At 47.6% G+C, this 23,617-nt stretch overlaps 1 protein-coding gene across 6 annotated transcripts in view; it reads right to left on the bottom strand.

The window, feature by feature from the left end:
- RALGAPB (Ral GTPase activating protein non-catalytic subunit beta) overlaps positions 1 to 23,617 on the bottom strand; it is a 67,986-nt gene that overhangs the window by 2,493 nt on the left and 41,876 nt on the right. For 4 of the 6 annotated variants that reach the window (XM_075571923.1, XM_075571925.1, XM_075571926.1 and 1 more), the window contains 17 exons: positions 22,399 to 22,546; positions 21,503 to 21,567; positions 18,607 to 18,733; positions 13,650 to 13,783; positions 12,877 to 13,059; positions 11,502 to 11,653; positions 9,454 to 9,641; positions 8,275 to 8,381; positions 7,026 to 7,178; positions 5,506 to 5,715; positions 4,727 to 4,885; positions 4,320 to 4,485; positions 3,927 to 4,049; positions 3,643 to 3,776; positions 1,701 to 1,805; positions 441 to 523; positions 57 to 205 (listed from right to left, as the gene is read on the bottom strand). In XM_075571923.1, coding sequence (XP_075428038.1) covers positions 57 to 205; positions 441 to 523; positions 1,701 to 1,805; positions 3,643 to 3,776; positions 3,927 to 4,049; positions 4,320 to 4,485; positions 4,727 to 4,885; positions 5,506 to 5,715; positions 7,026 to 7,178; positions 8,275 to 8,381; positions 9,454 to 9,641; positions 11,502 to 11,653; positions 12,877 to 13,059; positions 13,650 to 13,783; positions 18,607 to 18,733; positions 21,503 to 21,567; positions 22,399 to 22,546 — 2,386 coding nt within the window. The remainder of the gene's footprint in view (positions 1 to 56; positions 206 to 440; positions 524 to 1,700; positions 1,806 to 3,642; positions 3,777 to 3,926; positions 4,050 to 4,319; positions 4,486 to 4,726; positions 4,886 to 5,505; positions 5,716 to 7,025; positions 7,179 to 8,274; positions 8,382 to 9,453; positions 9,642 to 11,501; positions 11,654 to 12,876; positions 13,060 to 13,649; positions 13,784 to 18,606; positions 18,734 to 21,502; positions 21,568 to 22,398; positions 22,547 to 23,617) is intronic. The other 2 variants (XM_075571924.1, XM_075571928.1) reach the window with 1 other exon arrangement.

Below are 23,617 nucleotides of genomic sequence, written 5' to 3'. Positions count from 1 at the left end.
TATACAGAGTGCGAGTGACAGATAGATTAACTTTAAATGGTTGCTCTTAATCTCACCCAGGGCTCTCCTACTGACCACCATCCCATCCACCAGTGGAATCACCATGTTGAACTTCCCGGCAGCTCCGTGTACTTTGACCCGGAACTGGCCAGTGTACAAGGGGTGGATAAATATCACAGGGACCTCTTTTTCAGGTGCGTTGTTCCTAAATAACAAGGACATGTTTTACGCCCGGTTAGGACACGGCTGCAGCCTGCATACATGCTATATTCTAAGAGCCACCGGTGGGCTTTCCCCTTCGGTCTGGGACCGCTGATCCATTCGGGAGACCGGAGTTTGTTTTTGGCGAGATGGGAATGAGCTCAGGACATGGGCCACCTATGCAGCGATTATGGTTAGTGGCAGTTACAGGGCGACGTGGATTAGCTAGGTGTGATTACCTGAGAGAAGTGCTGCTGTTTGCCGTGGCCTCTATCCCAGTGCTGGTTTCTGTAGTCAGGTCCGACAGGGGGAAGTTTTCTAGGTGGGATAGACATTATGAAGTCGGTTTAAGTGTCACTGTGTAAGCAATGCATTGCAGGTCCCATGGAGTTACGTAGTCCTCTACCTGTTGCTATGCCTTAGTACCGGCTTGTACTGGTTTTTGGGAGCATTTAAAATGACTGCGGTTCTCTGCAACTGTGAGTGATGCCCGTCCTAGGACCAAAGTGAACTAATGGCAGCGACATGTTGGAACGAGCATCAGACGCCTAAAAGTATTTTAAATATATATATTTGTTGAAGTCGGCTAGTAAACACGATGAGCCGAGACTTGGGAGGGGGTTTGATTCCCTCCGAGTGATATCACTATGTGCCGTGTAGAAGTTTACGCAGGCAAAGCCCCCTCTCTCCTTATCTTTATTGGCTCTAACAGGGACAGGGTGGGCGAGAGGCGGAGCAAACACTTGATTAACAAGCGCCCCCTGTTCAGAGACCCAGATAAAAGGAAAACTATTTTTAATTTGCAAAGAAACCCAAACAGACACATTTTTGGTAGATATTTGATTACATTTGTTTATAGAAGATAATTATTTTTTGATAAGAAGAATTGCACTGTTTCAAGTTCCATTCACATAATAAAAAATGATAATAAAAACTTAGCAATATGAGAAAGAAAAGTAAATTCTTAGAGTGGAATGTTTACTTTTTGAGAAATGAATAGCTTTTCCTTTTCAGAACTTTAAGTTCTGCCGGGTCAATCCATTCTTTCCTGCACTTCCCTTGTAACCAAATATTTACCAGCGTGGGGAATTTTACGCGGTGGCTGCTGCTCAATCCCATGCCAGTTTCCTACTAATAACGCAGACTTCACACACAAGCGGGATTTCAGTGGCAATGTGTCCCTGGCTTCTAAATCGATTGGAAATGATGTTCCTGATGCCTTGTAAGTGCCCTCCTAATGTTTCCTGATCATAACCTACAGATCTAAGAGACTTCCAGTCTCAGGAACCGCAGTCGAAAGAGCAAAAAGCCGCGGCTTCGGAGACGGTGTATGCCGCGGTCACGCCGCTAGGCGGCAGGGGAGATGGGGGTGGAGGGTGTCCATGCTTCTGGATCAGAAGCCCCGCAATGTTAATCCCCTGGAGACAGCCATCCATGCTACATAGGAATGTGACAATTCGGTGTTATCAGAATCAGAGAGAGTACAAACCAATACCTAGATCGTCGTATTGCTCCAGCCACACAACAGCCACCTTGGTCTCGGGGCCCATGGGTGGGACAGTCCGTCCATGCGGTAGCTTCTTCGTGCGAGACGTGGGACTCAGCTGAAACAGGATAAAGCATGTGGTGAAACGGCGGCATGCTCAGGGTACCGATCGCAAGAGAACATTGACGCATTAGTCCGGGTTCTCCGACTGGCAACCCGCAGGACACATCTGACCCGCCATGCGGACCTTGGGAGTCTCTGCTTCTGCTGATTTCATTGTAGCTGCTCAGGCAGCCAAGTGCAATTTTGTAAAGTCAACTCCTGTGTAAGATCAGGTACACACACACACACACACACACACACACACACACACACACACACTTTTATACTTGTAAGGAATATGTATTCTGTATGTAATACAGAATTGAATCTATGAGACACATTTCTGCTATCGCATCTTTTGCCAACTTAGTATTCCTGACATGTTCTGCTGATTCTCTGGAAAGACACGGAGAAGTCATGCTACAGGAAGATAAGCGGCAGAGGCCCAAGCAGCCAAGGTGCCGTTCAAAGAAGAGCACAAGGAGATACGTTCATAGGCCAGGGATTAAAGTCACAGTTCAAGCTGCCGTTTAAAAAAATAAATATATATATATATTTTTTCGCCATTCAATATGTGCATGAATACAATCCCCACACCTGACAAGTGATTCGCTAAACTGCAGATCGATCCGTTCACCTATAATCAATCGCTTGCTCTGGGCTATTTAATTCAGTTTTTGCACAGCATTGTGGGCAATGTAGTTCCTGGAATATGATTGACTGGGCAGTTACTAGATACAATTGGTTCACTGCTAGAGAGGGGGCGGATCTCAAGAGCCAGAGCCGATCAGAAGGGGAAGGGGCTGTCACTTTGGAAATTCTTCCTACATTAGAAACATTAAAAATGTCTTTAAAACATTTTTGTTTTAACTTTTAAATGCTACAAGTATTTTCTCACAGTACAGAACCGCACATGTAGGATATTGCTCGAACTGCAGCTTTAACCCCTACTCATCTGTGTTGATCTGTTAATGGAACAGATTCATAATGGAGGTTAATACTATGGTCAACAGCGACATCTACAGGACGTTGTGTGTATGCTGATCTTGCAAGACATATAGCCGATATCGCATAGTGGACATAGCCCTGATTGGCTGGGACTGTTCTCATGGAACGGTGTTTTTAGGGACAGTACAAGTACTATATTGTAGTTCAGTCTCTGCAGAGTTGTTTCCTCGGGGAAAAAGCGCTTTTAGATGATCTTGTCCAGTGTCCATGTATTATATACTGAGCCTACTAAAGTGAAGTTACTTCAAGGAACGTCTCAGTGTCAGAATTATCCTTCTTTCAATACTCGTAATAACGTTCTGCGAGCATATCCAAGCATTCAAACGTATCTAAACTAAGCTGCGATTCTCTCGTGGACCTTCTACTCCCAATTTTGTTTTCCGATGCCTTTTGGGGAACTGGCTGAAGGGCGCGCGTCTAGATCCATTTATAGCATAGACTATTGTTGGAAATATATTTTTGGTTAAAGGTAAAGTCCTTCATACAGTAGGACAAACACAAAGCAACAGTTGTGGTATGTTTAATAGGTTAAACCGGTGTAATAGAAACACCTGTAAGTGTTTTTGAATCATTTCTTAAACTCGGTTTGTAAACACGATGAGCCGAGACTTGGGAGGGGGTTTGATTTCCTGTGTGTGATATCACTGTGTGCTGAGCAGGAGTTTGCGCAGGCAAAGCCCCTTCCCTCCTTCCTCTTTATTGGCTCTAACAGGGACAGGGGGGGGGGGCTAATGATCAAGTAAACACTTGATTGACACACGCCAAAACTTGACATGATCCTATTCATGAATCTACATATCCTTAGCACCCCAATAATCATTACGTAGGTGAAAATAAATGCGTACCCTCTGTGCGGAGTTGAGGCCGTCTGTGTGGTTAGGGAAAAGTTCAAGTGTTAGAGGTTGCTTCAATATCCCCGGCAAAAGATCCATATTGGAGTCTCCATCCAACTCGGACACATTACTTTCCAAGGAGTCCGCTGGTGGAAAGAGACATCAGACACGTGAATGTATCTATACCGCCGCAGTCAACTACAATTAACCGTAAACCCCGCCTGAAGAACGAGTCTTCTACCAGCAACAGAGCCGTCACTATGCGGCAAACGTCATGTGAAACACTTTGCGCTTACTCAAAGAATCAACAGCCGACGGAACAACAAACGCGATCTCCGTCAGTGCGTCCGCGTAATACAGGACTTTCTTCTCCCCGTTAAACATGCTTCCACCCGTGTCTTCCGAGGAAACCACTTCATCTACAAAGAAGTTCAACAACATTTCACCCAACACGTAGAGTGGGACAAGCCACTGTTATTATAGTAGGGGCATGAATTTCAGGTTCCCCTTTAAGAACTGATGCGCTTATCCTTCTGCACTATACATCATTCTTTCTTTTAAAACAAACTTCTTCCCTTTGGTGTAAAGCACTTGACAGCCACCTGTGCTGAAGCAGGGATATCCTTAAAACCGGACATGTTGGTGGCCCTTGAGGACTGGAGTCGGCCACCCCTGCTTTACAGTCTTACCTTTCTCTTGCTGCTCAGTCTCGCCGCCGCAGTTGATTGACCAGCTGGTGGACACATGGCCAGTCCAACCTGGGTGCCTCCCAACATCCACCGGCCAACCCAGAGAAACCAAGAACTCCAAGAAGTGAGGCTGCACGTTACTGGAAGACTCGACGTTCTTCAGGATCTGCAGAAGTGCCAACGTTGGCGTTAAAACCCACAAAACCGGCTTTCACCCAACAACCTGTTACGGGATCTTCCCATTACGTCATTTGAGGGGCAGGACTGGCTCCATTCAATGAGGTTAACGAAAGTGTGATATAAAGTAGACCATACTTGTACCAAATGGAACCAATGGAAGGCACATGTTTGTAGATGCCTTGGTCATTCGCTCACTTTGGTTTGCCAGCGCATGGTCTTGCTCTTACCTCTTGGCTTGTTTTCTGCCCGGCCTTCATGTAGAAGATGAAAACCGTATCGAAGGGACGGCAAGGCAGCAAGTCCAGGTACCCGATATCGTCGAAGAAACCAGGGATGTGCGAGTCCAGTGCAATGAGGTGAGGAGGTAGGTGGCTGTTTGTAGGTTCCTACCCAAAAGCAAGAGGCAAGTATTATAAAGGAAGCTCTCACTGGGGGGTTCATTTCTGAATCATGGTGGTTAGGGGATCATTATAGAACATATTAATGTTACCTCAACTGGTACAGTTAAAATTAACCATTTGCAGCTACAGTCAGTCTGATCTTGGGCCGTATAATCTCACCCTGTATCTCCCCGTACTGACCAGCTCTGGCTTAACAAGGCATTAATAAGACCATGGGTTCAATGCCAGCCTCATACAACCATTGTGTTTTATCTGTGAGAAAGTGGTATGGGCACCTTTAGTAAGGTGGGGAGTTTGTCTTCAATACAGCAAATAAAATGTCACTAGTCTGACAGGTCTGCAACCCTGCCTCTCCCTATTATCTCTTGGCATACAATGTTTCCACTGCAGCCAGGGATTCTGGGTAATGATATGCAAATTAGCACTCACAGGCCTCAATACAATAACTTATGGGTTCAATTACAGCCGCAAACAGGCAAGGTCACAATGTGCGTCTGTGCACATCTCCCGGTCTCAGAATAACCCCTTGAAACCTGTCTTCCAGCAAAGTACCACAATGATTCCACCCTGGAGGTGGCTGTACGAGTGATGTGCGCGCCACTTACTTTCAGTGCCTCTAGGGAAAGGAAACCAAAGTGCGAGAGGAGCAGGCGAGCGGTCTGGAACTCCTGGGCCGCGGCGGGGGGCTTGCACTCTGTGACGGGGTCTGGGTAACATTTCTTCCTCCACTCCTCTTCTTTCAGATGATCAAGTCCCGTCTCGTACGCGATCTGTTTGGCCATTCCAAGCTTCAGCTTCTCATGCCTCACTTCCAACTTATAATAAACACAAAGCAAACACCAATTCCTCAGTGACAGCAAAAATAACTTCACTTCATCAACCATTCTATAACAATTGCACGAAGCATAGTACACACACTTGACTATGTCATCTACTACTATATATACACACACACACACAGAGAGACAGACACACACACAGAGAGACAGACACACACACAGAGAGACAGACACACACACAGAGACAGACACACACACAGAGACAGACACACACACAGAGACAGACACACACACAGAGACAGATACACACCACACACACAGACACACACAGAAAGACAGACACACACACAAACACACAGAGACAGACAGACACACACACACAGAAAGACAGACACACACACAAACACAAACACACACAGACAGACAGACACACAAACACACAGAGACAGACAGACAGACAGACACACACAGAAAGACAGACAGACAGACAGACAGACAGACACAGACACACAGACAGACAGACAGACAGACACACAGACAGACACACAGACAGACAGACAGACAGACAGAGACAGACACGCACACACACACACACACACACAGAGACAGACGCACACACACACACACACACACACACACACACACACACACACACACACACACACACACTATATGTATATAGAAGCATACAATGTGATGACAGATGAGAACCCCGTGCCCCCCACTCTCCTACGTGCTATAACTCCTCACAACCTATTAGATCCTCGGCTCTCTCTGATGTTTAGGATTTCCGTATGTCTACCCCAAGCGTGTTCATTTAAATTAAAATATATATTTAATATCAAAGAGCCATATTATCCGGTACAAATGTATTGTGTACATTTAGGACACAGACAGACACACAGAAAGTAACATGTTTTTTATTTTTTACATTTTATCACTTAATTAGCCATCATAGAAAGGTCCCATCATTCCACAAAGTAGATCTTCTAAAACTGAGTAACTTTATTTTCTTTGGGTCTGCGTAATTCTTATCTGGTCCTTCTAGTTCTTCCCTTTTATCTCTTTGGTTAATGATGGCAGCAGACTTACACCGCTGACTTGGTTGTGCAAACTATTTGCCTGAAAAAAAAGCTCATCACCAAAGATATTGGGTCAAGTTCGTAAAAACACCCTGAAGCTTTTTAAACCTATGGAGGCATTAAAAGTTTAAAAACACATCCACATTTTGTATTTAAATGGTGCCAGTCACCTCTATCCCAGGACCCCTCCCACTGCTTCCAGCCGAGCCGGGTCCTAGCAGGGACTGCCGTGTCAGCGAGCCGGAGAAATCCAGACTCCCTTACCTCTTCCGTGACTATCTCATGCAGATCGGGGATGCTCAGGTCGGCCTTGACGAAGGGAATCTTATCCACCTCTTCTGGGAACGGGCGGTGCTTCACGCTGTGCTTGATCCCCACGTCATTTTTAGGCCCCGGTCTTGGCTCTGGGAGAAACATCTGTTAAAAGTAGAGGGATGTGAATCGCAATACAGGCGACGGTAATAGGCCTGCCGGGCCAGAGATCTATAACCCAAGTCCTACAATGCCCGATTGAAATCAGCCGTACATTAACCACTCTACCATTCATACCATGTGTATCTTCTACAGTGCAGCCTGGCGCCTACGCAGGAAGATAATACTGGAGACGTGTTTGTCCGTCAAATATATAGGAGGCAACAAATCAAACATTGCAGACCTGTATTACACGTTGGTTCTATTTACAGGAAAACCAAATTATTTATTAAGATTTATTATTAGAATAGAACATTTAGAAAACCTCATTCGCCGAAATAAGGCGACCGACTTCTTTAACCGGCCATTGAGCTTCCAGGTTGACTGCGGTGTGGATAGAGATATAACTTAATGAATCGAACAGATTAACATCAACTGCTTCTTCCTACCTGGTAATGTGTGGGAACTAAACAAGTTTGAGATGGATATATACTGTACTATATAAACGTTGGATAATTGCGCAGATGTTCTCGCTCATTGCTATAACAAATATATAAATGCCCAAAGAAATTAGTAATATAGTCAAATAGATGAATGAGACACTAACAAGGATGACACCCTAGGGAATGAGTGGACATCTCATTCACTATAGGACAGGGGAGGCCAACTCTAGTCCAAGGGCCACCAACAGGCCAGGAATTCGAGCTCTCCCGGCTTCAGCCCAGGTGGCTCTGTTGGTGGCCCTTGGGGACTGGAGTTGGCCACCCCTTCCCTATAGTGAATGAGACGACACCAGGCTAAGGACTGCCCTTTATCAAGTGCTTAGCCCGGGACGTTGCGTCTCATTCACTAGGATGTCTGCCGGCTATACTTGTAACATATTATCCTTCATTATAATCTCAGATATGTATATTTCTCTGTCCGTCCGTCCCGTCCCTCCGTATGTATGGCATAATCCGTTCAGTACTGTTGACTGCGATCTTTTTACAATGTGACATTTACACTGAATATATATGTATATTTCTGAGCATCCTTGTTGGAGTCTTATTGATCTTTCTGACTATGATGCTCATGTCTTTGACCATTTAGAAGTAAAACTTACCCGTTGATTGGCTCGGGCTGCCCTGGGCAGGTGGCAGAGTTGCATAGCCCACGCGTGACGGCCAGACGTGCCACGGATCAGAACCGTGATGGATGGACTGGGGCTACCTGAAAAATAACAGGCAAGGCCAAAAATGTGCTCAACCCCCAATACTACGACAGAAGCCACGCGCTGGGGGCGGAGAGAATGTGCGTGGAACAGATTGCCTCCGCTTCCCCATCTCAACGCTAAAATCGCAGATCATTACCAGGAAACCCAACGGGGAACGTTAAAAGGATGCCGAGATTATAGGACATCTTTCATTTTGTCAACACATACGTTACAGCAAACGCAGTACCAAACTATGTTCATCCTCTACTCTTCGTTCGTTCTTTTCCCTTCATGGTTTCTTTGTATAAAGGAAGCATATGCAGCGACTAATCATTTAATCTTTAAACCTTCGGAAAAAAATCAGTGCTCTGCTGGTAAATACTTCTGCGGACTGTTGCGTTAACGACGCAGTAACCTCTACGCCAGGGAAAGGAACGCGACATATTATTCTCCGCCCGTTTCACAACTGCATAATGTTTCCAACCCATGGCGCCCGGAGCTGGGATTCCACCGGAATAGGAATGACATATCACGCTTTAACCCCCAAAATTCGTTTGTGGTCATATTTTAAAAATAAATAAACGAGTGATTTCACGGCGTTAATAAATGACAGTCTGTGCTAGAAATATCATATAGATCACTATAAATTCATTAAAAATAACTCCTACCTTAGCAACAGTATTTTCTGTACATACGATAAGTAACCAGGAGCTTAGTGAAGTCACTGTAAATTTTAAGGGGTCCCATCAAGTCAACACATTTTTACATGATTCTGCAATACGTGCCAATGTCCCAACATAGATCTGAACTGTACGCGATCTGCGTTATGTCATGACAGTGCAGCAAAACACAGTAGAGATGTAGCCATTGCCCGTCTGTGCATATTATATGATATTCTTTCACCACAATGCCAGTAAATGCTATAGAAGCGCACTGATATTCGGCGTTATAACTGGGCGGAGGGGACAATGTGCCGCTGTATAACTGCACTGCTGAATCCCGTGGGAAACCCGTGCTGTGACATATGTATGTGACAGTGCTAGCGTCACGATACAAGGCAGACTCTCTCTCGCTCTCCCCCCGACTTACTCTGCTCGTTCCCCAGGGGCTGCTCCAGCATGGCCAGGACCACGCTGTTATCCAGGACGAAGTATCGGAAGCTGGACTGGCTGACACTGGGCAGGCGGGAGTAGGTGATCAGGGTCATCTCGTTCACCAGGCTGCAGGGGGAGGCCGGGCCGCTGGGAGGGGGGAACGCTCCGAGCACCTGCATGATACTGGGAGGGGGGGTGGGGGGGGAAAGAGTGAGAGAGAGAGGGGACAGGTTAACCCAGTCATTGCTGCAGCCTGACTCTCTGCAAATTGGGAGGGCTTTATGAAGGTCATGTCCTTTAACACTACAGTCTCACTTGTCCCGTAACAGAAGTGAACGTAAAGGAAAGTTTTGCAATGACTTGTTTAATCCCTAGTTTTCTACATGTGCTCATTCAATGCAGGATTGCGCAGCGGGACCCTGTGGCAGTGAAGGGGTTAAATATTGGTGGGAAGCTTTTTTTGATTTTCTGTTGCTGTGATTTCCTAAACACGGCCTGATCCCATGCTGGAATCCGTCGGGAATTACTCCCTCTGTACGAGAAAAAGGAACGCCCGGCGCGCACGCTGGAACGCCCGGCGCGCACGCTGGAACGCCCGGCGCGCACGCTGGAACGCCCGGCGCGCACGCTGGAACGCCCGGCGCGCACGCTGGAACGCCCGGCGCGCACGCTGGAACGCCCGGCGCGCACGCTGGAACGCCCGGCGCGCACGAAGGAACGCCCGGCGCGCACGCTGGAACGCCCGGCGCGCACGCTGGAACGCCCGGCGCGCACGTTGGAACGGCCGGAGCGCACGAAGGAACGCCCGGCGCGCACGCTGGAACGCCCGGCGCGCACGCTGGAACGTTCGGCGCGCACGCTGGAACGCACGGCATTCTGCTTTATGACGTTATGTTTTCAGGCCTTAACTTGCAGAGTTATTTAACTCCTCTTAAAATGATGAAACGGACATTCCAAATATGCATTGCATGGCAGTTTTGTTACTGCTCTGAAACTTCTGTAAATGTTGCTTACATAAGACCACTTTTAGGGAAACATGTATTATGTACTAAGCAGTGTCTTAAGGCAGGGGTGCGCAAACTTTTCTTGCTGCGCCCCCCTGCCTGCTCTCCTCCATTCTCCCGCCCCCCCCCCCCCTTACTTCAGTTAGGCGTCAAATGACGTTGCGGGGTCCTGTATCACGTCACTCGCGGCGTCAATTGACATCACGTTCCCATGGCAATGTGGCATCAAATGACGCCGCGGGTACATGTGGAGTGATGTCACATGACGCTGCGTCGCCATGGTCACGCGTCCTGAGCCGGCTGAATCTCGGTAAGTTGAGGTTGCAGAGGCCTTGTGCGGTCCCCCGGCATTTAATTTAAATGCCTTGGGGAAGAGCGTGGGACCTCTGCACTGCCCACGCCACCCCCCCCCCCCCCAATAAAAATCTCGCAAAGTGGCAGTGACATGTTTAAAGGGTCAGTCCCCCCTAGAAGGACAGTGTACTAATGGCAGTGACATGGTTAATGGGTCACATCTTGGTGAGTGATGCCTTTGCGCCCCCCCCCCAAAAAAAAAAATCTGACAAGTATTTTTAAACCATTTTTTAAGTTAGTTTGTAAGCGTGGTGAGGGGAGACTTGGGGGGGGGGGGTTTGATTTCCCTCTGGCTGCTCCCTTCTGTGTGTGATCAACAAGAGTTTGCACAGGCAGAGTCCCCACTCCTCCACCCCTTATCTTCACTCACTGACTCTGATAAGGACAAGGTGGGCTAAGGGTAAAGAAAATCTCTTCTGGACAAACACTTGCGCATCAGGGGCTCCTGTGAAATGTAAGGTGGAAATGATATCCAACAAATCAAAGCAGCCAAATCTTTGCTATTAGTATGGTCGGATTAGTTTAGAGAAGCCAATTCGACTTCAATTCTTTAGGTTTTTTTCTTCTTGGCGGGCTCCGTGGGGCTGACCCTTTAGGGGAATTTCTGGCCCGGGGAGATGAATGGCTGACAAAGTGCCGTACGGAGCTTAGTAAATGAGACTCCGGATGCCCCTTCCTGGCGTACCATGTTAACGTGGCTTCCGCGGCGTCCTTCGCCCTCTTGGAGGCGGGATTGGGTTCCTTGTCCCCTTTGTATCTCACGTCCTGCTCGGGGTTTTTAGACTTGCTTCCAGATATCCCCAGCTCTACAATCTCCAGCACCTCCTTCAGGCAGTCCTAAGGGATGGAAGGGCTCGGTGTGAGGGGGGACCTTACAGGCTCTCAGCGGGTAAACCCCCATATGATGTATTCCCCCGCACAGGGGCATTTCCATCCGGCGGCTCCTCGTCACAATCCATCAAGGAACGCTCTCTTGCCGTGTGTTATAGGGAGCAGTTATATGGGGTAATAGGAGTTATATGGGGTAATAGGAGTTATATGGGGTAATAGGAGTTATAGGGAGCGCTTATATGGGGCAATAGGAGTTATAGGGTGCAGTTATATGGGGTAATAGGAGTTATATGGGGTAATAGGAGTTATATGGGGTAATAGGAGTTATATGGGGTAATAGGAGTTATATGGGGTAATAGGAATTATATGGGGTAATAGGAGTTATAGGGAGCGCTTATATGGGGCAATAGGAGTTATAGGGTGCAGTTATATGGGGTAATAGGAAGAGTTATAGGGAGCTGTTATATGGAGTAAAGGAATTATAGGGAGGGGTTATATGGGGTAATAGGAGGAGTTATAGGGAGGGGTTATACGGGATAATAGGAGGGGTTCTAGGGAGCGGTTATATGGGGTAATAGGAGTAGTTATAGGGAGCGTTTATATGGGGTAATAGGAGGAGTTATAGGGAGCGGTTATATGGGGTAATAGGAGGAGTTATAGGGAGCGGTTATACGGGATAATAGGAGGAGTTATAGGGAGCGGTTATATGGGGTAATAGGAGGAGTTATAGGGAGCAGTTATATGGGGTAATATGAGTTATACGGAGCGGTTATACGGGATAATAGGAGGAGTTATACGGAGTGGTTATATGGGGTAATAGGAGGAGTTATAGGGAGCGGTTATATGGGGTAATAGGAGTTATACGTAGCGGTTATACGGGATAATAGGAGGAGTTATAGGGAGCGGTTATATGGGGTAATAGGAGGAGTTATAGGGAGCGGTTATACGGGATAATAGGAGGGGTTCTAGGGAGCGGTTATATGGGGTAATAGGGAGCAGTTATTGGCAGTATACAAGGAATTAGAGAGGATTTATAGTGAGCACTATATAGAGCAACAGGAAACGTTATAGGGAGCGGTTACATAGCGCATTTTATAATGGATACATCAAATTGTGCAATACCAACAATTCTTGAATTTTTGAAAGTTCATATACATATTCTTATACAGTGTGTACGCACGTGCACATAATATATATATTTTTTATACATTAGACACATGCACGGTCACCTTTTCATTCAGCATGTCCGGGTGCTCAGTGAGCCAGACGCACAGGCACTGGAACGCGGCCACGATCATGGAGTGCAAGTCCCGCAAGTGGTGCGGAGCTGGCCGCGAGCATTGGTACACAATGTACGTGCACACGGAGCTCACCGCCCGCTTCCTGTCCGAGGAGTCAATGCCCACCCTGACCTGGGGAAAAGGCAAGGCGGGAGGTCAGTGAACCAAGGAACGCGCGGAGGTTTCCCCGCACGGCGGTGGGATCCCAGCTCCCCTGTCCTGCAGGGAAAACGTGAGCTCACGTTTCTACGCTGGGTCTAGAACGGGGTCGAAGGTTTGTTTAAATTGCCAGCAGATTACCCACATCTGTGCATGAGATACAAAACGTAGACGCTGAACTAGAGGGGTCTTTGGGGCTGACCCTCTGCTCCGGGAACCCTCCTGAATCCCCAAGATACTTACCGGAGGAGTTGCCAGCACATCATGGAGGTATAACCCCCCCCCCCCCCCCTCATCCCCAATAAAATACAGGCCACTGAGAAGCCCCGACTGATGACCTCCATTTTGTTTGGGACTGTAGCAGCAGCACGTCCCCCGGCAAGTATCTCAGGGAAGCAGGGGGTCCCCAGTGCAGGGTTTAACGAGATTCCGGAGACCCCCTGCTTCCTATTAACTAACAAAATGTAAGAAAGAAAAACACAGGCGGAACAGAGCCTTTAAATAGGACCAAAACGCCGCTACCCCTGTATGCACAATCTCAATGTAAAACAGCAGGTCCTGACCTTGGCCAGTCCGGACAGCAGTTCCAGGGCAGCCAGCGAGATGCTCATGTCCGGCCGCCACTGCGAGTTGAGCCTCTGGGTGACCAGGTGGATGCTGCGCATGAGAAGACCGGCGGCTGTATCTGTATGAAGAGCTAGGATGTAACCGCAGCACCGGCGCAAAGCGAGGGAGGGAAAACAACCAGGCATTAGTAACCGGAAGCCGACAGCCCAGGCGCCTGGTGCAGCCAACGTTAGCGCAGAGGCACAGAGACAAGCCAGGCGCCGTCACCCTGTCCCACGCGCAGCCGGTAAGGGGCGCAGTGTTAATCAGCCGACAAGTCACCACGCTGCCAGGAAAGCTCATTCACAGCACGTTTACCACACGGAGCTGCAGCGGCTCCGGCATGGAACGGGTTAACAGAGTCACAATGTGATGGAGATTTGCTCCGATGTTAGACCACACATTTTTTCATAGTAGAGTGCATGTCATTATTTTTAGGATACATTAAAAAACAAGTAATTTTTTTATAAGGAATTAAACGCGTAGTTTTAATCTACTGAACTTGTGTCATTAGTTCAATTTGGTTCTGCATTTGACCAGACATTTTTTTACTTAGGGGTGTGTGTACTGGGCACCGCGTGTGTGTGCGTGCGTGTAGGGTTGCCAGGTGTCCGGTATTGAACTGGACAGCCCAGTATTTGGTTACTCTGTCCGGTAAAAAATTAGAGATAATACCGGACATGTATGTGTGCGGGGGGAGGGGGGTGGGGCGGGAGGGACGACGACAACAACATGTATGTGTGCAGGGGGAGGGGAGAGGGGAGAGGGGGGGACATGTATGTGTGCGGGGGGAGGGGGGTGGGGCGGGAGGGACGACGACAACAACATGTATGTGTGCAGGGGGAGGGGAGAGGGGGGGACATGTATGTGTGCGGGCGGAGGGGAGGAGGCGAGGGACGACGACAACATGATGTATGTATGCAGGGGGAGGGGAGAGGGGGGGACATGTATGTGTGCGGGGGGAGGGACGACAACAACAACATGTATGTGTGCAGGGGGAGGACAGGACATGTATGTGTGCGGGCGGAGGGGAGGGACGACGACAACATGTATGTGTGCAGGGGGAGGGGAGGACATGTATGTGTGCGGGCGGAGGGGAGGGACGACGACAACATGTATGTGTGCAGGGGGAGGGGAGAGGGGGGGACATGTATGTGTATGCCGGTATTATGTTTCTGGTATTTCCCCTAAAGAGATAGAGCAGGGCTGCTGCTGCTAGGGGGCTGGGCAGCTTCCTCCATCCTGATTGGCTGCATTACACATGGAGGTGGGGCCAAAAAGCAGAGGAAAAGCATGGCGCAGAGAGGGGTGAGGCTGTGTCCTGTGTCTACTGCCTATGTTTGTTCTTATGTGTGTGTGTATATATTTGTACTGTTGTGTGTGTGTGTGTATATTTGTACTGGTGTGTGTGTGTATATTTGAACTGGTGTGTGTGTATATTTGAACTGGTGTGTGTGTATATTTGAACTGGTGTGTGTGTATATTTGAACTGGTGTGTGTGTATATTTGAACTGGTGTGTGTGTATATTTGAACTGGTGTGTGTGTATATTTGAACTGGTGTGTGTGTATATTTGAACTGGTGTGTGTGTATATTTGAACTGGTGTGTGTGTATATTTGAACTGGTGTGTGTGTATATTTGAACTGGTGTGTGTGTATATTTGAACTGGTGTGTGTGTATATTTGAACTGGTGTGTGTGTGTATATATTTGTACTGGTGTGTGTGTGTGTGTATATATATTTGTACTGGTGTGTGTATATGTGTACTGGTGTGTGTGTGTGTGTGTGTATATTTGTACTGGGGTGTGTGTATATATATTTGTACTGGTGTGTGTGTATATGTGTACTGGTGTGTGTGTGTGTGTGTGTGTGTGTGTGTGTGTGTGTGTGTGTGTGTGTGTGTGTGTGTATGTATGTGTGTATGTGTGTTTTCCCTGGCTGTTCTGTGGGGTTGAAAATGACAGGGAGGTAGGAGGGGGGTGGGTGAGAGGAGATGAAGGAAGGGGGCGAGAGAGGATGAGGGGGACGGGGTGAGAGGAGGAGGGGACGGAGTGAGATGATGAGGTTGGTGGTGAGAGGGTGAGGGAAGTGGGATGAGGGTGAGGATGAGGAGGGGTGCAACAATCTTGGAATTTGTGGGGGAGCAGTAAGATTAGTATTGCTCGCCGTGTACAATATGACTGCAGGTCAGTAATTTATAAATGATCTGACCTTCACATCATTTGTCCAAATTTCACTCCAAGCATGCACCAATTTGCACTATTTCATAGTCTATTTCCTAAAAAAATCCTCAGAAGTGCACTCCCTCCCAAGACTCTTTACGAAACAGAGTATAAAATTGGTGCAAATTGGTGAATACCTGGAGTGAAATTTAGAAACAATGACATAACAGTCAGGTCATTTATGAATAACATTCTTCCCCACCAACGATTCTCGCGCGTCGCACCTTTCACCATCGTGCCCAGTATTTTTGGACACACCACCTGGCAACCCTACGTGTGCGCGCACGCGCTGTATAGTATATATAACAGACTTTAGCCAAGCGCTTTTCAAATAAAGACAAGTGATAATATTTAGTAATTGGTGGTTTAGTCCCGGGGGGGGCCCGGGCCGCTGAAACCTGCTGTGAATGAGGAACGGCCCTGTGAGCGCCCACGCTATGCAGACCCATGCAACACAAATCTTGCTCAATGACATCACGTGATTTAGCAGCGGTGTGAAACATTCCACAAACCCATCCCTGTGATTGTTAGCAGTTCATTTATTGAAGAAACACTGGGGGTGGCGTGTGGGTGTAATGCGCGGGGGAAATTAAACGGGCTACAATAAAAAGGGGGTGCCGGGATCAGTACCTGAGAATCCTACGGGAGACACAACAGCAAAGAAGATCGTTAAGAGTTATTGCTTTCTTAGCAAAATCATAGCATTGGGGGGCATCCTATCTATTACAGACTATGGGACACCACTCCAACCACGCTACACCCTTCTGTACGGGTGCCCGGTAATATACTGTAACCCCTTCGTGTGGAGCGACAGAAAGGAGATGACCGGGTCGTTTGCAGGCAAAAATACCCATGGAAGTCAATGCAGAGTTTCTGCCAAAAACTCCCAGCACAGAGCTTAAAGAATGATCCCTATAGGGTCCGATTCTATATGTGCCGAAAAGGACGATTTGGCTGTTTACGGCCAAAATTCCCCCATCGACTACTATGGCTGCTTTGGCACATATAGAACGAGCCCCTTAGCCTGAAAGCCGCCGCTGCAGAAGATATTAGTGTTCAAGGTTTGCTGGTCAGACAGCGAGAGGCTCATGGGCCATTTTCTTTGTGGTGAACAGGGGGTGTATTACCAGACGTCAAAAATGTGATCCCCCTGATAGAGATTATTCGCTTACATATTATTGGCCCCAGAATTATATTAATTGCCCTTGACTAATTTAAATTTTGCGACAACTTTGTGACTACCACCAAGAGTACTTCCCGACAGGTCTGCGGTTGTGCCGTTACGGATAGGACGTCACACAAAACGCACACGGCTCAGGAAATCCACATGCTCATAGACACATGCGGTGTTAAAGTAAAACAAAAGCAACATAGCTACGGACGTTGTGGGTACAACACGGGCACGAGATTTTATAGCAGGCTCATCATTGCCCCTTCCCGCCCGCTGCCGTTTGTGACACATGTACCCTCCTGTGGAGGTGCCCAAATCGCATTAGACTTCCTCTGCGAGCTGCGGTTTTGCCAGGATACACGGGAGACAGCGCAAAAGGCTTCTGTTCCATTCAATGTGCACTTTCCACAGCCCTGTGCAGAGCGGGACTGCCCCGGGTACACCTGGAAACCGCCCAGTAACTGCCCCGGGTACATCTGGAAAGCGCTCAGTAACTGCCCCAGGTACACCTGGAAACCCGCCCAGTAACTGCCCCAGGTACACCTGGAAACCCGGTCAGTAACTGCCCCAGGTACACCTGGAAACCGCCCAGTAGCTGCCCCAGGTACACCTGGAAAGCGCACAGTAACTGCCCCAGGTACACCTGGAAAGCGCACAGTAACTGCCCCAGGTACACCTGGAAACCGCCCAGTAACTGCCCCAGGTACACCTGAAAACCGCCCAGTAACTGCCCCAGGTACACCTGGAAACCGCCCAGTAGCTGCCCCAGGTACACCTGGAAACCGCCCCAGGTACACCTGGAAACCGCCCAGTAACTGCCCCAGGTACACCTGGAAAGCGCTCAGTAACTTCCCCAGGTACACCTGGAAAGCGCTCAGTAACTTCCCCAGGTACACCTGGAAAGCGCTCAGTAACTTCCCCAGGTACACCTGGAAAGCGCTCAGTAACTTCCCCATGTACACCTGGAAAGCGCTCTAACTGCCCCAGGTACACCTGGAAACCCGCTCAGTAACTGGAGTAAATATCAGGATAGATTGGGCTCTGGTTTCCACTCTAAGTCAGGGGCGGCCAACTCCAGTCCTCAAGGGCCACTAACAGGTTTTCAGGATATCCCTGCTTCAGCACAGGTGGCCCAATCAGTGGCTCAGACTCCGACTGCACCACCTGTGCCGAAACAGGCTATTCAACTGAGCCACTGATTGAGCCACCTGTGGTGAAGCAGGGATAGCCTGAAAACCAGACCTGTTGGTGGCCCTTAAGAACTGGAGTTGGCCGCCCGTGCTTTTAGTCCCCGTTCACATTGGTTCTGCATGTAGAAGGGAGGCTCAAAAACCAGGACAGGGCTTCAATCTGACTGTTTTACTAGCCCGTCTCGGGTAAGAGGTACACAACATCGATGCGGTGAGGTGCAAATTCTGGCAGCAAATGGATTAACGGTTTCCTTGCATGGCACCCTCCCGACCCCCCCCCCCCCCCAATCTCTCTCGCAGCGAGGGGTTGGAGACCCTGCTGCCCCACTTACCGTAATCCCGAAGCAGTGCCTGTGCCGGCCTCTCGCTGTCAGGTGTGGTGGGCTCAGTACTGCCCCCGCTGGTTGTGCTGATACCACTGTTTGTGCGGCTGTGGCTTTTCAGCAGATTATTTTCTATCTGAAAAAAAAAAAACACATACATATATATTTTATTTTTTATTTCTTGTGCAGGGAAAAATGTAGAAGATAAATGGGCAGTCTTTAAAACATTGTTAGAAAAGCACACTCGTCAGTGTATATACCCTTGGGTAATAAGTATAAAAGAATCAGTCAAAACCAATGTGGCTAAATAAACAGGTAGGGGAGGAAATGGACAAGAAGAGGAAGGCGTTTAGATTCTTTAAGTCAGAAGGGACAGAGACATCGTATCAGAATTATAAGGAATGTAACAAATTGCAAAAGGGCAATCAAATTAGCAACAATGGATAATGAAAAAAGGATTGCAATAGAAAGTAAGGTCAACCCTAAAATGTTCTTTAAGTACCTTAATAACAAAAAAACATGAGAAAATAAAATATAGGACCCTTTCTGTATGAGATGGACAGACAGATTATTGGAGATAAGGAAAAAGCTGAGGTATTAAACAAATTCTTTGCCTCTGTGTTTACCAGGGAAGAATCTATTGCAATAGCAGTGCCGCAGAAGGGAGCCACAACCTCCATATTAATGAATAATTGGTTAACTGAGGAAGAAGTTCATAGCAGCTTGAAAAAATGAAAGTAAATAAGGCACCTGGCCCCAATGGCATACATCCAAGAGTTCTCAAGGAGTTAAGTTCAGTAATAGCCAAACCATTACATTTAATATTCAAGGACTCCATTTCCACAGGCTCAGTTCCACAAGATTGGCGTAAAGCAGATGTGGTGCCTATATTTAAAAAGGGAGCTAGATCACAACCGGGAAATTACAGACCTGTAAGCCTGACTTCAATAGTAGGGAAACTACTTGAAGGTTTAATACAGGATAATATTTAGGAATACCTAAAGGAAAACAAAATTATTAGTAATAGTCAGCACGGATTTATGAAGGATAGATCTTGCCAAACTAACCTTATTTGTTTCTTTGAAGAGGCAAGTAGGAATTTAGATCAGGGTAATGCAGTTGATGTGGTCTACTTAGATTTTGCAAAGGGTTTTGATACGGTTTCACACAAAAGAGGTTGGTGTACAAAATAAAGCAAATTGGACTTAGTAAAAATATATGCACCTGGATTGAAAACTGGTTGAAGAATAGATGGAGGGTTGTCATAATTTATGACACCCCTCTGTCTATTCTTCAACAATTTTTCAATCCAGGTGCATATATTTTTATTACTAAGTCCAATATGACATAAATGGAACTTTTTTATTTTGGGCTAAAGTTGTGAGTGGAGTACCTCAGGGATCGGTACTGGGATCCCTGCTTTTTAACTTGTTTGTTAATGACCTTGAGGTTGGCATCGAGAGCAAAGTCTCCATCTTTGCTGATGACACTAAAGTGTGTAAGGTAGTAGAATCAGACCAGGATGGAATTTCTCACCAGAAGGACTTGGAGAGACTGGAAACTTGGGCAGGTAAATGGCAGATGAGGTTTAACATAGATAAATGTAAGGTTACGTATTTTGGAAGCAAGAATAAACATGCAACTTACAAATTATTTGGGGATAAATTGGGGGCATCCTTGGAGAAGGCTTTAGGAGTGCTGGTAGACAGCAGGCTTAGCAATAGTGCCCAAAGTAATGCAGTAGCTGCAAAGGCAAACAAGATCTTATCTTGCATCAAAACGGGCAATGGATGGAAGGGAAGTAAACATAATTATTCCCCTTTACAAAGCATTAGTAAGACTATATCTTGAACATGGAGTACAATTTTGGGCACCACTCCTTAGAAAATAAATTATGGAACTAGAGAGTGCAGAGAAGAGCCACCAAATTAATAAAGGGGATGGACAATCTAATTTATGAGGAGAGGCAAGCTAAATTAGATTTATTTACATTAGCAAAGAGGTGTCTAAGACGGGATATGATTACTATATACAAATATATCCGGGGACAGTACAAGGAGCTTTTAACAGAACTATTCATCCCACGGGCAGTACTAAGGAGTCGGGGGCCATCCCTTAAGGTTGGAGGAAAGGAGATTTCACCAGCAACAAAGGAAAGGGTTCTTTACAGTAAGGGCAGTTACAGTGTGGGATTCATTACCCATGGAGACTGTGATGGCAGATACAATAGATTTGTTCAAAAAAAGGTTGGACATCTTTTTAGAAAGGAAAGGTATACAGGGATATACCAAATAAGTAAACATGGGAAGGGTGTTGATACAGGGAGTAATCTGATTGATAATTCTTGAGTCAGGAAGGAATTTATTTTCCCGTCATGAGATATCATTGGATGATATGACACTGGGATTTGTTTGCCTTTCTCCTGATTAATAAGCAAGTATAGATATAGGATAAAGTATTTGTTGTCTAAATTTAGCACAGGTTGAACTTGGACGCATGCCATCAAAAAGCTATATTGTCAAAAATATCACATTGAACCGACGTTTCGAACCCACAGTCCGATACACCCATCACACAGCCCCGCACACCTGTGTGCCGCACTCACATTTATCTATCAGACTCCAATTGGAGTCACCTAACAGGCAGATAGAGAGGCCCCATGCGCTCTCCCGGCAATCTGTGTCATTGTTGAGGGGAAGAGTGCGGGGGCCACTAACCGAGGGGATCGGCGCAGTGGCTCTGCGCCATCACGCCGGCCCCTCAATGCCAAAGAAAGTTGCAGGCACATCTGGCAAACGTGACACACAGTGCATTAAAATCACATGCACGGAACAGGACGGCGACATTCCCCAGGAGCGCAGATCGTATCAAGCCAGCGGCCTCCCCCGGCTGAAATATTCCTTACCATTTCCACCTGACTACCGGTCGCTTCAAGAAACGCAGAGTCCTGAACGATGTTTAACATCGCGCCTGGAAAACACAGAACACAAGACGCAGAAATTAGACCGCACGATCCAGTGTTTTCGCATGACGACCGCTCCAGCCTCGCCGCTCCGGATAATAAGTACAGAATTTAATAAGAAACCGGCACAGATCTCTACACTCCTGTCGTCCTGCTTATATCCAGGTCCGACCCCCACCCTCGCGCCAACGCTAACCCCGCTAAAACTTCCCCTAGAGCAGGGATAGCCAACTCCAGTCCTCAAGGGCTAGCAACAGGTCAGTTTTTCAGGATATTCCTGCTTCAGCACAGGTGGCGCAATCAGCGGATCAGTCGAAGACTGAGCCACTTGTTCTGAAGCAGGGACTGATTGAGCCACTCATGCGGAGGCTGGGACTGATTGAGCTACCTGTGCTGAAGCAGGGATATCCTGAAAACTTGACCTGTTAGTAGCCCTTGAGGACTGGAGTTGGCCACCTGTCCTAGAGCAAGACTACACATCCTTAAATCGCGCTATCCTGTTCACATACAGCTTTCAGCTCTGAACTGTTGGTAGTTTAAGTAATAAAAACTAATAATTAAAATGGTGGGGGGAGGGGGGGGGGGAAACGTGCCATTTTAAAATCTCCAAAAATGCCAAACCGCCCCCCCACCCCTGGTTTAGAAAAAGGATTAGTGGAGATTGCTGTATTTAAGGTAAAGAAATGGACAGGAATGTGTGGTTTCAGGGCAATTATTTCGACCCCGCTGGTCTCTACGGTTCCCCTGCGCCCAGAGCTTCCCACCGCCTCCGAGACGCGTACTTTGCTGGCACGCGCGCGCGCGGCCACCACAAGGCGGAAACACGAGCTCATTCACACCTAGTATCATCTGCGTGTTGTTGGGATCGGTCTCTGTCTGGAGCGCCCCTATCAGGATATTCACCAGTCTCAGCTTCAGCGAGAGGAAGGTGACTGGCTTGTCGCCGGCGGTGCTCTCGTCGTTGCTAAACTTCCCTTCCAGGAGAACCTAAAAACAGACCGCGACACGTTCATGGAGGTGGCCATTTTCTTTTAAGTCACTTTTTTTTTGTTTATTATTTTTTTAAATACAGGATTGAAGCGGGGGGGGAGGGGGGGTCTCCGGAGGTGAACCCCATTACGTTCAGCTCTGGGGACCCCCCGCTTCTAGAGATAAAGACCTCCGAAGGGGAGCGCTGATATCTCAGCACAGCTCTCGGGTCACGTGGGCCAATAGGAAGCCGCACTGGATGATGTGTCAGCTTCCTATTGGCTAGCAGGGCGCAGGAGCTTTGAAACTCCGCCATTAAGTGATCCCAGCTCGCCGAGGGAAGAGGCTACAGACACCCCCTATGGAGGTCTGTATTTCCAGAAGCAGGGGGTCCGCGAAGCTGAAATGAATGGAGTTCAGCTCTGGAGACCCCCTGCTTCAATCCCGTATATAAAAAAAACAAACCAAAATCAGCAAAAAAACACTCGTGCTTGAATTGCCTCTAAGAAACCTCTTCTTATTTTCTGTAAGCGGCAAGTTAAAATGGAGCCCCCCAGAGCCCCTTGCAGCCCACACCCTTGGTTGTGGATGGACGTAGCTACTATGTCACTCAAGGGGGCCCATGACTTAGTAGCTATGTCAACCTTGCTGCTGGCGTTTGTAGGGGAGACCGCGTTCTGCGCAGACGCGTTCTGTCAGGAAGTGGTTTCCCCTAGTGACGAAGCAGTCGTGATCGGGAGTGTCGGAAGGGGCCGCCACCCTCCAGCACTCACAGGGTTAAAGAGCAGGCCGCACTCAGGGGGCAAAACACTAACATAGGAGTTAACCTCTTAAAGGCTTCTGGGGTGGGTGAGGGGGGGGGGGAGAAACTGCACATTATTAATGCTGGGAACTGGATTCTCTGCAAGTAAAATGGGCAGAAAGTAGGAATTAGTCTGGCAAAAAGAAAGACTACAATATAAAATGGGGCAAAAAAAGCCACACAAACCCCCCCACCCCCAAATATTCAGGCAAACGATCATTTAAAAATATGGCAGACGTCTGGTTACAAGCACAGTGTGTATACCCAGGAGTTGCAGCGCCGTCTAG

The sequence above is a fragment of the Ascaphus truei genome, chromosome 15, assembly GCF_040206685.1.
Source record: "Ascaphus truei isolate aAscTru1 chromosome 15, aAscTru1.hap1, whole genome shotgun sequence".
Lineage (NCBI taxonomy): Eukaryota > Metazoa > Chordata > Amphibia > Anura > Ascaphidae > Ascaphus > Ascaphus truei.
This window is presented reverse-complemented; position numbering and strand designations above follow the sequence as displayed.